Below are 15,085 nucleotides of genomic sequence, written 5' to 3' on the forward strand. Positions count from 1 at the left end.
TACATTTTTACTGTGTTCTCTGTGCAATGGAATGCTCTTTGACAATGAATGACAAAAGTAAAAAAAAAAAAACCTTCTCCCCTTTTTTTTTAGTGGGACTAGTGTCCCATAAAATTTCATCATCAGACAACGGTAATGGGTAAATAATTCTAAAATAAAATTTATCTATTGTCGAAAGTAAATATTTTGTTTTTGTTGCTTTTTTATTTGTCTACTACTTTAAAGTAAAATGAAACAAAGGAATGAGATCATATGAAAATTGGTAGGTATAATGTTTTTGTGATGGGAGGAGTTTTTTTTTTTTTTTTTTTTGTTTAAATCAATTTTATTAGTAGGTAGCAATTACCTTCTTATCTTTTTTAATAGTTGTTACATTTTGGTAACATATGCTTAATCTTTCAGGGTTTTGATTTTTGTTTAATCCTTATAAAAAACACTACAAAAAAAAAATGAATAAATACCTATAAAATAAATAAATAAAGTTTATTTAATTAATGTTTTTATTTAATTTAATTTAACTTTCTTGTACACGAAAAAAATACTTGCCCTATAGACCAAAAAAAAATTCTTACCTAAATTAGTTATAAATAATAAATAAAATTAATCTTGTTTCACAAAAAACATTCACACATACAACAAATAACCACATAATCTTCGTAATTGAACCTAAACAAATGTGCACCCTTTCGAGAAATTGATTCAAAGACAATCCCCTTCTCTCTTTCTAGATTGTCGGTCAAATTGTTTTGACCAAAAAGCATTTACGAACAGAAATCAACTGAAATTAGCTTGAGGGCGGGTTTGAGTTGAAGGAGTTTTTTCAAGCTAACAACTCTTGACCAAATTAAACAACACAAAATCTCCCTCCATACACAAAATCCCAACAAAACCAATGAATGCGGTAGAATGTGTTTTTGTATGTAATTCATTAAACTAAAATCTAAATCAGCTATGTTTTGTTTTGTTTGTATATCCTCTCTGTACATCGTAGTAGACAAAAAAAAGGAGTGAGTTTGAGAGGGTATAGAGGTTAGAGAGATATATATCCTTTTTAGTCGAACTAAAAGAAAAAGCCATTAATTCACCAAACGAATTGAGGGTAATCGAATTACGAACACGATAATTGAAGTTGATATTGACAGTAGATAAGTAGAATGTAGAAGTATTTTTACTATGTGTCTGTGTGTGTGTAACTGTCTGTAGTGTCCAGCGATAACTAAAGTTAAAGGACACACAAGAATTCAAACGTAATAATACTCTTTATTTGATTTTCTGCCCTTTTTTCTGGTTCTTATTTCTGTGTGTTGACACAATACAAAATTGGACTTTTCAATTCAATGAATTTATATCAATTTTTGGAACTTATCGTTCAATATCTACTGTTGTAGTAAGAAAAATCAACAGACTGTATAAAGTGCCAATGGATTTAACACATTCTTGGGTTTAATATAAAAAATGATGAATGGAAATAAAAAAAAATGTCCTTAAACAAAGAATCAAAGCTACTTAATAGTATTAAGGTCTAAAATGTTTTATCAAAGAAGTAAACGTAATTGGATTTCTTTTTCAATTAAAAATATAAGAGCAGTCTTAATGTCCTTTTTCTATGAGTAAAGAAACTAGGTGAAATGAAAAAATGACAAAACAGTCATTTAAATTCAATCAAGCAAAACTACAGGGAACAAAAGTTGTGAATAAATACTAAAATAATAGGTTTGAATAAAATGTGTCTTATGAAATGCTTTTTTTCAACAAAAGTACACTTAATTGAGCTTTAAATTAGTGAAAATTAAAATTTGTAAGTTTAAACGATTTTTTTAATCGTATTTTTTTTTAATTTAATTTTAACAAATTACGAATTTCACGTATTAAATTCGACATCTATCAATAAATTTTTAAACTTACCCGAATATTTTTAGAAATTGATTCTTGCAATGTGTATAATAAATTTACCTGAAAATAAAAAATATATAGTTTTTATTATTTATTATATAATTAAAAATAGCATTAAAATGAAACATTTTATTTAATATAATTTGAATAATTTACTATACATATATGTATACAATTTTTCATTGCTACTGAAAATTTCAAACCCGTGAAAATGGAAACAGGCATATTGAATATTTGAAAATAATGAATAAAATTTTCATTAATTTTGGTCTTTGTACCAAAAAGTAGGATGTTTTGAAAAATGTTGCGTTTTTGAATTTTAAAATGTTTTTCCCTAGTGCCTTAATAGTTTCAGTTGCTATAAGAAAATTTACGATATTTTTTAGCAGAAACCATTTATTAATGTAACTATAGTAAATAAATAAATTTAAATGGTAGTTTTTACAAATTAATATCTAATATAGTCAAGATTATACCTAACCCTAATTTTCAAGGATTTGGGTGCTCTTTATATTTGATTTTCATCGAATTTGTAAAAAAAAGAATATTTTTGCCGTGCTTATGTTTTATACATTAATAAAAAGGTCTCAGTGTCTTTAACGAATCTGAATGTCTTTTTAAATAAATAGAAAAAAAAAAAAAAATTGGTTGAAAATTGACGACGCTGAAAATTTAATCCCAAAAATGTTTCAATCAAAAAAATTATTTCTTAAAATTTTCAAAACCCAAACATTTTGTTTTCAACTAAAATACCTAAGCCGAAGAGGCTATCTATTAAATAAAAACATACAATAATTGTAGGTACATATACGAATTTAATGTATTTTAAGAATTCACTATGTATTTACAAAAATATTGAGTTTCGTTATTTTTCTAGAAGATTTCCTAGAGGACTTCCACAAAAAAATGTCTGGCGGTGAGGAATATATCTCTGATCCAAATTGTTTAAAATAAGAAAAACCAAAAGATTCGTTTTTAGAATAGATGAATACATGTAATGAACTAAGGAATAGTCAAAATTTTGATTTTTGACAAAATGGAAGCTTCCAAAGAAAAAAAAATCGATTTTTACCAAAAAATAAAAATAAAAATAATTATCAGAAAAATTATTTCTTCTGGCAAAAATATCTTAGAAATCGTGTGAAAATTTCAAGCCAATCGGTAAAGCCGTTTAGGAGACATTTTCCTCACCGACTTTAAAAACATAGTTTCGAGAAAAAGGTGTTTAAAATTTTTGGGAACCATGTAAATTAAGTTAAAAAGTCTACACAAATACGCTTATTTCTCCGGAACTAATTGCCATATCAATGTGAAATATTCTTATACATACATATGTACAAACATTCAGAATATGCAAAACTATTTCAAAATTACAATTAGGTATTACCCCTTAAACGAAATTTTAACGTACACGAAATACTCGTGTATTTCATCTTTGTTGTAAACAAATAATTTCTGTATAAGTTGCCCCATGGTTTTAAATTTTTTGTAAATCTTTCATCTAAAATAAGTTGGTTGATAGCTCTTGAAAATTCAAAAAAAAAAAAAATGTTTCGCGACGATTTTGGAGCAAACCAAATTTATATTAAGTTGAACTTTGACTTCGAATTACTATCAAATCCAAAAATCTAGCTAAAGGTTTTTTTTCTAAATTGCTTAATTTGTATACCTACAAAAAAAAACTGCAAAAGTATTTCCTGCATAAAGTTTGGTTACCGAGCTACAAAACAAAAAAAATACAACTTAATTTATCCTATGTTCTTTGTATTAAAAATTCATAATCGCCAGCCAACTTTAAATATTTAAACTACGGGCCCATACTTTAATACCGACACTTTTCGAATTTCATTTTTTTCAGTATTCTCAAAAACAGTCAAAAATTTCAAAAATAAATTTTCTAATAAGTACTATTCACAATTTTTTCAACCAAAAACTCAAATTTCAAAAGCTTTACAGAAATCAAGGTTAAATCACGTTTATAAGTTTTTTTTTTAAGTGATTTTTATATTTTTGTAATTTTCTTGAAAAAAATACATTACATAAAACATGGGAGCAAATTTGTATGACTTTTTTGAGTAATTGATCTCACGAAAATTAAAAAGCAAGTTCATGAATGGCAGACCATCATAAACTCTTAACAAAGAAACAGGAAATAAATTAGCCAATAGCGTAATTTACACCATCATTATATCGTTCAGGAACAATCATGCAAAATTTATTATTCATCTTTCCTTTTATTTGTGCCCATTCAGCTGGCGCCTTTCGATCTTTCATTTGATCCCAAAATAGAATATATAGCTCCTCTCCATGATAACTTAATTGCACTTTGAACAAAAAATAACAACAATAAAACCAGCCTTGCAATCTCCAGCACTCTGACTCACTTCAATTTCTTAGAAAAAAAAACATAGTTTCAAGAACTTTTTGAAATGCAAATAGAGTCAAACAAACCATATTTCTATACGTTTACGTTATACGTTGTGGAACTTCTTACGCATTCCAATCTTCTAAGTCACACACAACAAACAATAAGGTACACCTACTCGTTATGGAGTTTCTACGATTACACCATTTCTTCATCATACTTCAATATTTTCTATAGAGAATATTATGTGACTCACTGCGATCTACTCCATTTTTTGATTTCACAAAAATCTTTAAAATCTCATGATAACGCATTTATTAATAAATTTGTATTGAATACAATATTTTTTCTATTATTACTTTTTTTTTTAGGTTTGTTTTAATCTCCCAAGGCCATACAACGGTCGCCAAACTGCCCATAAAAATGATATCTTTATTTATTTTATTGGAAGGTATCAGAATTTTAAGTGTTGCAACACCCACTTTGTACCTGCAATGAACATGAATCGTCTACAAAAATGTATATATCTGCATTGAGTATTTTTTTATTTTATTTTTATCTACGTAATCACCCAGAAAGTGGTTCATTAAAATTCCACAAATTCTTCGAAATTTTATTACTCAGACTCACTTTTGAATTTGGAATTTTTAAAATTCAAAAAAAGGCTATGAGCAAGAAATTTGCATAGATACTTTACTCTACTCTATCTAGTGTCTGTATTCAAATGTTTAAATCGTACTAGAGCGGAAATTAGCAAAGTAACCTAAGTGGAATTATTTATAGTTTTATGTTGTGGTAGGTCGATTATTATTATTATTTGGGTGAGCAAAAATACGTGATACGGTATTTTTCTATTTGCATATTAGTTTTTTTAATTTTTTTTTTTCTATGTCAGGGGTGGCCAACATTTTTTTTTTTTTTTTTTTTTTGGGAGATGAATAAAAATAAAAATTATTTTAAATTTAAATTTACAATATTTTCTTTCACCTTTACTACCATGGTTTTTAACGTGAATAATCACTTATCTCATTTTGTTTATAATTTTTACAACTTTGCTAATCAAATTGATTTATGACGAGAGAATCATACAATCGCACAACAGAGGTTTAAAAAAAACAAAACAATCAACATCGTGGATCGCAAATTAGCTTTTGCACGTCACAAAAAAAGAATTTCGAAATTCTCCTGTGTAGATGGCAGCACTTGATTGTTTTTTTTTTTTTTTTATTTAAAAATACTTATTGCAAACCAGATAAGTGTGATAACAAAGAAAAAAAAAATAATAATTTGCAGACACCCGCCGGTATCTTATCGCAAAAAACCTCAAAACAAAATGCAAAAATGTATTTTTTATTTCATCAACTCATTGCGGTAAATAAAAATTTTAGATGATGATAAAAAAAGAAATATTTTTAAAAAATGCAATTTTTATTTTATCGAAATAATGAAGCATCCGGTGGAGAAATATTTTTGTGGTCTTAATTAATTAAATTAAAACGCAGTATCATCTTGAGTGGGTAAATAATAAAAAAAAAAAAAAATTCAACTTCAAAAACAACAAAAACCAACTGTCAGCTGTGAAGAATGACACATAATCTTGTCGATTTAAAAAGACAGCTACATATCCATCGAATATATCCAGCAGTCATATAATAAAAATAATATTTTGTTTTATATTTTTTTATGTCATTTTGTAATATTCATTGTCAAGGTCATTTGAATCGTTTTTTTGGCATCAAAATGAAGCAGAGATATGATGGAGTGTGTATGTTGCATGAACTTGTTTTTTTTTTGTGACTTAGTCATTCAAAATGCTTGTGCTAAAAAAAAAGTATGAGAGGTGGATTAAATTTATTGCATTTAAGTGAGGATAAATTGAGCTGTCATTTACAATTTAAGAAACTAAAAAAAAAAAAAAAATAGAATACCTATTGTTGTTCAATTGAGTTAATAAGATTAATTATTTTTTTTGAATAATGGCAGTTTTTTGTTGTTGTTGTTTTGGTAGTTATTCGGTAATTGGAGTTGGTATTTATGTGTTTGCATTGTCATGATGCGATTTAAGTTGAATAACAATAACAAAATATCGAGTACTAACTACTTTGAAGATCAAGTTGAAGGTGATTATAGCGGTATACGAGAAAAATGTTTACTATACCACACTATTGTTTTACATAGGAAGAAATATTTAAGTGCTTAGACAATTTAAACTCAAAATTTTGTTTTTGAAACGGTTTTTAAAATTCGAAAATCAAAAATTGTAAAAAAAAAACCTTTTTTACCGACTTCCAAAAAGGAGGAGGTATTCAATTTGTCTGTATTTTTTTTTGTGTTTGTGTTTGTTTCCTCATAACTTTGGACTGGGTGAACCAATTTTGATAAAGCTTATAGCTGCAATGTGGTCCTATTTCAATTTCGTTCAGTTATGGCCATAGGAACTATTAGAAAAACCATAACATCCAGTTTGGATCCATTAAAGTCGGTTTTGTTTGTTTTTGATAAAAATGATTTTATTCATACTAAAAGTTCAAGTAATGTAGTTTCTGATTTTCTGTGTCCTGTTTTGAATAAACTGAAGGCAAATATTTCGATTTTGAACAAAGATTAATAAAGCTTTAAAGTTCTGTAAAAAAAACATAATTGTACAGTTTTGATTGAATAATAAGACAGTAGTTGGACAACTAATTTTTTGTTTACATTTGACTGCTTCTTAAAATTCAGCTTTTGGAGTTCCAAGAAAAAACATTGACTGTATCTGATTTTGGAATCTCTTTTTTTTATGACGCAAGTGTTTTTAATGTGAATTCATGATGAAAATAAACTACTCGATGAAAGTTCAAAATTGTATAATTCTGTTAAAGTCGGAATTTAGAATTTGCTTCAAAAAACCATTAAATATGTTAGGTAACACCTAAATTTTGAAGTATAGTAAATTATTTATTATTTCCAATATCTCTGAGAAAAAAAAATTAATTTTGGAATAAACAAAAATATAGGTATTTTATGCCTTTTTGAGATTCCACGAGTAGTTTTGCAAAAAAAATTAACTATCATGCAATTCTACATCAAAAGTAAACGAAAACAGCATTTTTGACCTTTGAACCCAAGCTATGAAAATCAATATTAAAAAATGTGTTTTCGGTATTATCGGGTCAAAAACATCGCAACTAAGAAATATGAATATCAAAAAGTTATTTTCCAAAATAATAAATAGCAAAACTAATGTGTTTTTCTCATGTAACATGTAAGTAACATGCACTGCCTATAACCACCAAAAAAAAATCGAAGAACTGAGAAAATAACTTTTTATGAAACTTTAATGTATGCTACTTCTTCTAAGCAAAAAAACAAAACACTTTCTGTATTAACATTTTTTATATCTTTTTTTCAAAATTATGACCATATATAAAAAAATTTTTTTTTTGCAAAAAAAATAAAATGCACGACTGGGTCGCACGTACTTGCTCTTGTAGTTCAAAGTATCTTTATCTTAAATATCTATTGGAAATTTAAGATTTTGTGGAGAAAAAAAAAAAATAAAAAACAAAAAAAAAAATCGAAACTTAAAAAATTCAATTTTTAAAATATTTTTTGAAACATTTTTTTTTTAATTTTTTACATTTTACACTTCAATACCTATGATGTCTGTAAATTTTGAATAAAATTGACTTATGCTTTGATGAAATATATGAACTTAAAAAACGTGTCAATTTTTGAAAAACGGCAACGCCATATTTCCGTTCTCCGCATTTTTTGAGAAAAACTTAAAACGCAGTTTTGTTAGAATCAATAAGTCTATTACGTATACCACATTTAATCAAAATAGTTAGAGCCGTTTTCGAGAAAGTTGCAATACCTCGAAAACGTTATATGGGAGATATGCGTTAAAAAGGAGATATTAAAAAAATAAAAAAAAACGGTCCTAGGGAATAACTTAGCCCCTAGCTCGATGTACAGATGGACGCACAGACGCTCACACGCACAGACCGACGGACGGCATGACGAAAGCCATTTTTTTTATCTTCTCCATCATCGTTATGTTGGTTTTGATTAAAATCTCAAATTTTTTTTCTACACGAAACCAATACTTGCCCTATAGAGCAAGTAAAAAATGTGAATTTCAGTACCTTTCACTATAAAAAAAATTAAAGGTATGATATTTGACTAACTTTTTGTAATAATCCAGTAACTAGGCATTATTATCTTTCAATTAAGCCATCGTAACCTAAAAAATTGTTTAATTTAATATTTTTTACGAATTAAAAAAAAAAATGTTACATGAGAGTAACGCTGGGTCCGAAAGGGTTAATATTGAAGTTATTCAAAAACGTGATATGCCAGTAAAAATTTGACTTCGTATGGCTTGTGTCCTATTTTTATTGCAGAAGAACATCAGAGAACAATTAAGTTCAAAATAATTTGATCTAAAATAATATCTTCTTCTCTTTTAAAAATATTTAATTTCTCGAAAAGAAAAGCAAAAAAAGAAAATTTCAACATTTGAAAATTTTGACCGTATAACATTAATGGGTTTGGTTTTGTTATGTTTTAGTGAAATCTTGAATATCAAAAGAAAATATTTGAGCTTCAAAAATGATGGTTGCACGTTTTGTTTACTTACTTCTAAGTGACTACAAATTTATGAAACTTTTTTTTATTAATTTTACTTTTTCGGTTTTGAGCTAATTTTTTTAAACAAAACCTTGATTTTAAAAAAATGTTCGAGCTAAAAAATTTTGAGTTTCCACAAAAAATTAGAATTTGATTAGATACAATTTCTAACATTAACATTTTTTGGACACTTGGATAGCAAAAATGAAAAATATGAGACTTATTTCAAGTCGTAACCCCAAGCCCTAATGTTTGAAAAGAAAACGTATTTTTAGCCTGGTCTGTTTGGTGTTTGGGCCAGATTAACCGTCTGTAATCTTTTTTTTTTATAATAATGGAGTATAGAGGCAGTTAGGATACAAATTATTTTAAGTGCAAATAGTACAATTTCAACTACCATGAAGTACCTATAATACAGTCAAATAAGGTGAAAAAAGTTGTAAACCTTGGAATGAATGCTAATAGAATTTTTTTTGCTCTATATCTTCGTTTTGGCATTCTATAACCGACCTCAAGAGTCTAGAAAAATCTCATGCCCGCAAGTCGCGATTTTCAAGGTCGAACCTCGAAATAAGCATTCATTCCGGTCCGAGGTTAAACCCTTATTTCACTGGATTACTACTAATTTTCTCTTTTTTGCAAATTATTATCAGCAAATTAAGTAGGTACCTATATCTATAATTGTTGTATTCTTGTGTTAACATTACTATTAAATGTGTATTTAAATTTTTTCACCTCAATTTTTTTTTATTCAACAAACTTGCATCTCCCCAAATTCTTTGTCTTGCCATGTAAAACCGATTTATTCAATGAAATTCCCCAATTTTATTTCTTACTCCCCTTAAACATAATAAATATCACAAAATTGTCAAGAATTCTTCTTTTCCGTAGAAATAAATTTTCAATTCTTTAATACCAAGAATCAACTCAAGGGATTACCTTCTGCATTATACCTACAGCCAAAACAAATGCTATCCGTTAATGCTGCCAGAAATTGTTTTCACTGTTTCCCAATTCCCCACCACTCAGCATTTTTCTTGAGAACATAAATTCTAAAATTGGCTCATGATTTTGTATATATGTTTTTCAACAAATTTCCATTCATAAATCTCAAAATATACATATTATTTTGGCATTGTTTTTTTGTGTAATCTCGTTGAGTTCTTTTCTGTGTCAGAGATTTATGTTCAAAGAAGAAAAAAATTAAAAAAAAAAAAATTGTAAACAAAATTTGATTTTTAAAACAAACAAATACAAAAAATATTGTTTCGTCATCTTCTATAAGCAATTGAATAATCATATTTTTTTTCTTTTTTTTTTGGAAGCAAAACAAATCAAAGACAAAAAATTGGCCCTGATTTCAATCTTTTAGGTTACTCTACACCTTTGATTCCAAGAATTTTTACATTTTATACCAATCATTCCCAAAAAATAATTCAGTACGATTTCCTGTCTTTGGGCTGATTTAATTTCATTAGAAATTATGTTGTTATCGAAATTGGGAGTAACTTTAAGAGATCTTATTTCGATAGTTAATTTTAAAGATAATCTCGACGCGCCTTAAAGTGCGTAAGCTAATAATTTAAACACTTGAGTGGGTATAGTGGGTTCATCGAGATAATATTTTTGTTTTTATTTTTTTAAGGTGCAAACAGGTGTTCTACTTTTTTTTTTGTTGGTAGGCGATGAAAAAAAATTAAATTCCAATGCTATCAATTTTCTATGAATGAATTTGGAAAGCTTAAAAAGGGCGAGGCTTGAAATTTTAATGATTTTTATGAAATAGCTTTAAATCGTCTCTTTCCTTATAAAATGAGAAATCTGATAAAATCCAATCTAAGCAAACACTCTATTAAAATACAAATAAACCTTCACTTCAAAGCTATTTAGGCTTCAAGTCAAACAAACCTTGAGTTTTGAAAATAAGTGTAATCTTGCACGCAACATTCTTCTCTAAGAAAAAAAAAATTATGATATAGGTAATCATATAAAACCCTCTTAAACATACAATTAATGTTGGAAATAGTTGAAAACAAGACCTATAGGCTAAGTTTATATGATAATTTTCTCTGCTATACAGTACTATTAGACCATTTATATTTACAACCCAAAGACCTATTAATTCCATGCAGATGCTATAAATTCCAAAAAGTCCACCTTTTACACAATCCACATACATAATAATGGGCATATGGGTAAACTGGGTAAACTTTTGTTTCTCTGCAGATATGTGGAGACAATTAAGCCAATATAGAGAGACAGAGTATAAGAGACCGAAAAGCCTTTATAAGATACATATTATAAGGGTTAATAAATGTGTATAAATTAGCGTGACAAACATGAGTAAAAGACTATTTTTGTGCATAGCACTATTGTAAATATACATTAAAATGAATAATTGCTTGTTTAGGAATTATTAAACACCTTTATGTTCGTTTAGCATAAATCTAGGTCTTTTCTAATAGATAGGGTTAGTTAGATAAATTAGATAGATTGTAAAAACAATCTAATTATTTTTAATTTTGTTTGATCGAAAGTCATTTCATTTTGAAATCATTTTTTTTTGTATTATTTTAAAGAAATGATGATAGACCTTTATTGTACCAGAAGATCTGAGAAAGTTTTTTTTTATTGTTTTCTGTGAAGTTTACAAAAAGGGAAAGCTATAAGAGAATAAAAAAAAATGTTAAGAAAAATGCTTCCTACAATTCGTTTTGTCTGTTGTCATATAGGAGGAATCATCTCTCTTTTGGAAGTTTTTTTTTTTTCTTTAATATCTTTTTGAAACAAATGACCTCATTCAAAATTTTTTTTCATTTTTTTTTCCTTCACCTATTTAACTCCTTAAAGATATGGTTAATATATAAAATAAATGAACTTACCTGAATTAATAGTTGCTGAAGAATTTAAAATCAGGAACACTGCAATGATGAGTTTCATTCTGCAATTCATGGTGCTGATGGTCCCAACAAAAAACTCCTCGATGTTAAAATTAAGTTTTAAGTTTTATTAAATTTAATCACTGATTTTTGTTAAACTAAAATTTTATTTTCACTTCACAAAACAAGATTATCTATATATTTTTTTTTTTTTTATATATTTTTTCTCAAAACTTTTTTAATTTAATTTTTAAACTATATTTAATTTATTTTTTTAATTACATTAATTAATTTAATTAATTTTATTTTAATCTGAAAGAAAAAATGGTTCATTAGTATTTATGTTGTCTTTTTGTTTTAATTATTGCTAAAAAATAAAAATTTTGTTTTTTTCTGATGGCTTTGCTCTTATCTTTTGTAATTAATGTATCGATTTTTTTATAAGAAGAAACAAATTTAATTTTATAATTAAATATGTTTTATATAATAACGAAGAAAAAAATAACAAAAATAATAAAAAAAATTATATTAAAATTATTTTTTTTTTTTTTTTTTTTTTTTTTTAATTATTATTGAATTATGTTTTATATATCTAAAAATTTTAAATACCTTTGATATTTTTAAATTTTATACCTACTTTAAAAGAGTCAATTTATTTTTTAAAGGGAATACATTCTTATAATTTTTTTGAAAATTCATTTTCTAAAACCATATTCTTTAATTTATGTTTTGCGTATTTTTACTGTGAATTTTTTATAAATTATAGTTTTCTCGTAAAGTTTCTATAAAATAATTAAATGATTGCTGATTCAACTGATTTTTTTTTAGATAGAAGTAGTATGTACTTTAATTAAAAAAAATTATATGAAAAAAAAAAAAAAAAATAGAAATTAAAATTTTTGTGAGTTTATTATCTGGGGCATTCCATGAGAAACTAAAACGCGAAAAAATTGTCGAAAATTTCAATTTTGAACACTTTTACGCATATCAACTAATTATTTCAATCCATTTGTCTTGTTAGCAAATTAAAAACTAGTTACTTACGATAAGATTATTTCTAGAATGTGAACTTTGTAGTAGATTTAGGTATTTTTTTTTATTAAAAGTATACCTAAATCAGTTTAGTGTAGGAAGTTTTAGTTTCGGAAAAGTTATTGGAATGACTCAGCTTGCAAATTTTTCAATTTCTTACATCATTGCGGTTTGAATTGAAAACTACCTTCTTTTGAAATTCGCACGTGTCCCATCCGTTACTGTAAGTTGTCCCCTCCGTGACATTTGTAACTAATGTTTTTCATATAAAAACTTTTTTTTTTAAATTAGTTTGCTTTTTATTATAAAAGCTATGAATGTTTTGTGTACAAAGTCAAATTTGAAATTGATTGTTTTGTCCCACCCGTGACAATAAATAAACACTGTCTATTTTAAAAAAAATAATTAAATGGACACAATTTTCTTTGTGCAGTTTAATTAGTCAACAAATTTTAATCAATAGTTAATAGTTTTTGGTGGAAGTTTCTTTTATAAAAAAATTTTTTAGACAAATATAGAAAAAACAAATACATATTGAAAATTGGTAAGGCATTAAAAAAAAAATCTATTAAAAATGCCTTACTTTTTCAAAAAAAACTATTTGAAAGTTACTAATCAATTATTATTCCGTTCAAAAAAAAAAATAAAAAATTGCAATTTTTTAATATAAAAAAAAAAAAAAAACAATAACTTTTAAGAAAATCTAAAACAAAACATCTTTTAACCCTTTTGAACCCAAGCTATGAAAATCAATATTAAAAAATGTTTTTTTCAATATTATTGTGTCGAAAACATCACAACTTAAAAATATGAATAGTAAAAAGTTATTTTCCAAAATTAGCAAAACGAATGTGTTACTCTCATTGTACCTACATGTAAGTAACATGCACTGCCTAGGTATGACCAACAAAATAAATTGCACGACTGGGGTCGCACGTACTTGCTCTTATGCTTAAAGTAACTATAATGTTAAAGCTTTTTATTCAAGAAATTTAAAATTCGATATTTTGAAGAAATTTCATAAGTAGTATAAAAAAATTAAATCTGTTTTTATAATTAATAAAACTCCGTTTTAAAATATCTTAAAAAAAAAAAACAAATATGCCATTTTATTTCTCGTATAAAAAGGTATTTTTAGAAAAAAAATTTTGAAAATTGTAGGAGCAGTTTTTTAAAAAAATAATTTTTTATATATAAAATTTTTTTAACATTTTTCAAAAAAAAAGTTGGTATGCCATTTTGAAGAAATAATTAATTTACACATAAAAAATAAATTTCAAAATTTTTCATTGATCCGTTTTCAAAAAATTGATTTTTCAAAAAAAAATTTTCAAATATTTTTTAAAAAACCAAAAATGCGTTTTTTGAAAATTTTCTAAAATTTTAATATTATCTTTACTTACACACGTTTGTATAAAAATTTTCATTTAAATCGGGTTAATGTTGTACGAGATATTCAGAAATGAAAAAACCGTTCTATGACAGGTACCGTTAATAACGGTACAAAAAATATTTTTTTTATTTAAAAAGTTGGCTCTTATGTGTAGTACTACACATAAAAATTTTAATCAAAATCGTTAGGGCCGTTTTTGAAAAAAATTAACTTTTCTATTTCCGTTATATGGCAGGTACCGTTAGTTTTGGTCATAAAAAAAAATTTCAATTTATCCTCTAGGGAATCACCAAAAACTGCTAACTACCAAGTTTGAAGAAAATCACTTCACTCGTTTAGGCTGCAGCTCCAGATAGAGACAGACGGACAGACAGACAGACAGACAGACAGACAGAATTGCCGGACCCACTTTTTTGGCATTCTCCATCATCGTATATCATGTAAAATTATTATCTCGAGTTCGATTTTTTTTACGAATCCTAAACTTGCCCTATAGTACCTATATCGCAAGTAAAAAATGGGACAACTGAGAAAATAACTTTTTATGAAACTATAATGTATGCTTCTTCTTCTAAGCCAAAAAACTAAACACTTTCTGCATTAACATTTTTTTAATCTTTTTTTCAAAATTATGATCATAGGTAAATAAAAAAATTTTTTTTACAAAAAAAAAAAATGTGTCTTTTTCGATCCCTTTTTCGATAAAAAAAAATTTGACTAACTTTTTGTAATAATCCAGTAACTAGGCATTATTATCTTTCAAATAAGCCATCGAAACCTTAAAAATTATTTAATTTTAAATAAACTGTGAAAAACAAAAAAAAAATTATTTAAAAATATATTCATTTAAAAATAAAATAACAGTAAGAAATTGACCTAAAAAGGTTCTAGATAAACCATTCAGATTTGTAG

At 26.1% G+C, this 15,085-nt stretch overlaps 1 protein-coding gene across 1 annotated transcript in view; it reads right to left on the bottom strand.

Annotated features, from left to right (window-relative positions):
* The window catches only part of LOC129919749 (cysteine-rich motor neuron 1 protein-like), a 330,805-nt gene extending 318,837 nt beyond the window's left edge, over positions 1–11,968 (bottom strand). The window contains exon 1 of the mRNA XM_056000762.1: positions 11,752–11,968. Coding sequence (XP_055856737.1) covers positions 11,752–11,821 — 70 coding nt within the window. The 5' untranslated portion in view covers positions 11,822–11,968. The remainder of the gene's footprint in view (positions 1–11,751) is intronic.
* Between the last annotated feature and the right edge of the window lie 3,117 nt (positions 11,969–15,085).

This window comes from Episyrphus balteatus, chromosome 4 (assembly GCF_945859705.1).
Source record: "Episyrphus balteatus chromosome 4, idEpiBalt1.1, whole genome shotgun sequence".
Taxonomy (NCBI): Eukaryota; Metazoa; Arthropoda; class Insecta; order Diptera; family Syrphidae; genus Episyrphus; species Episyrphus balteatus.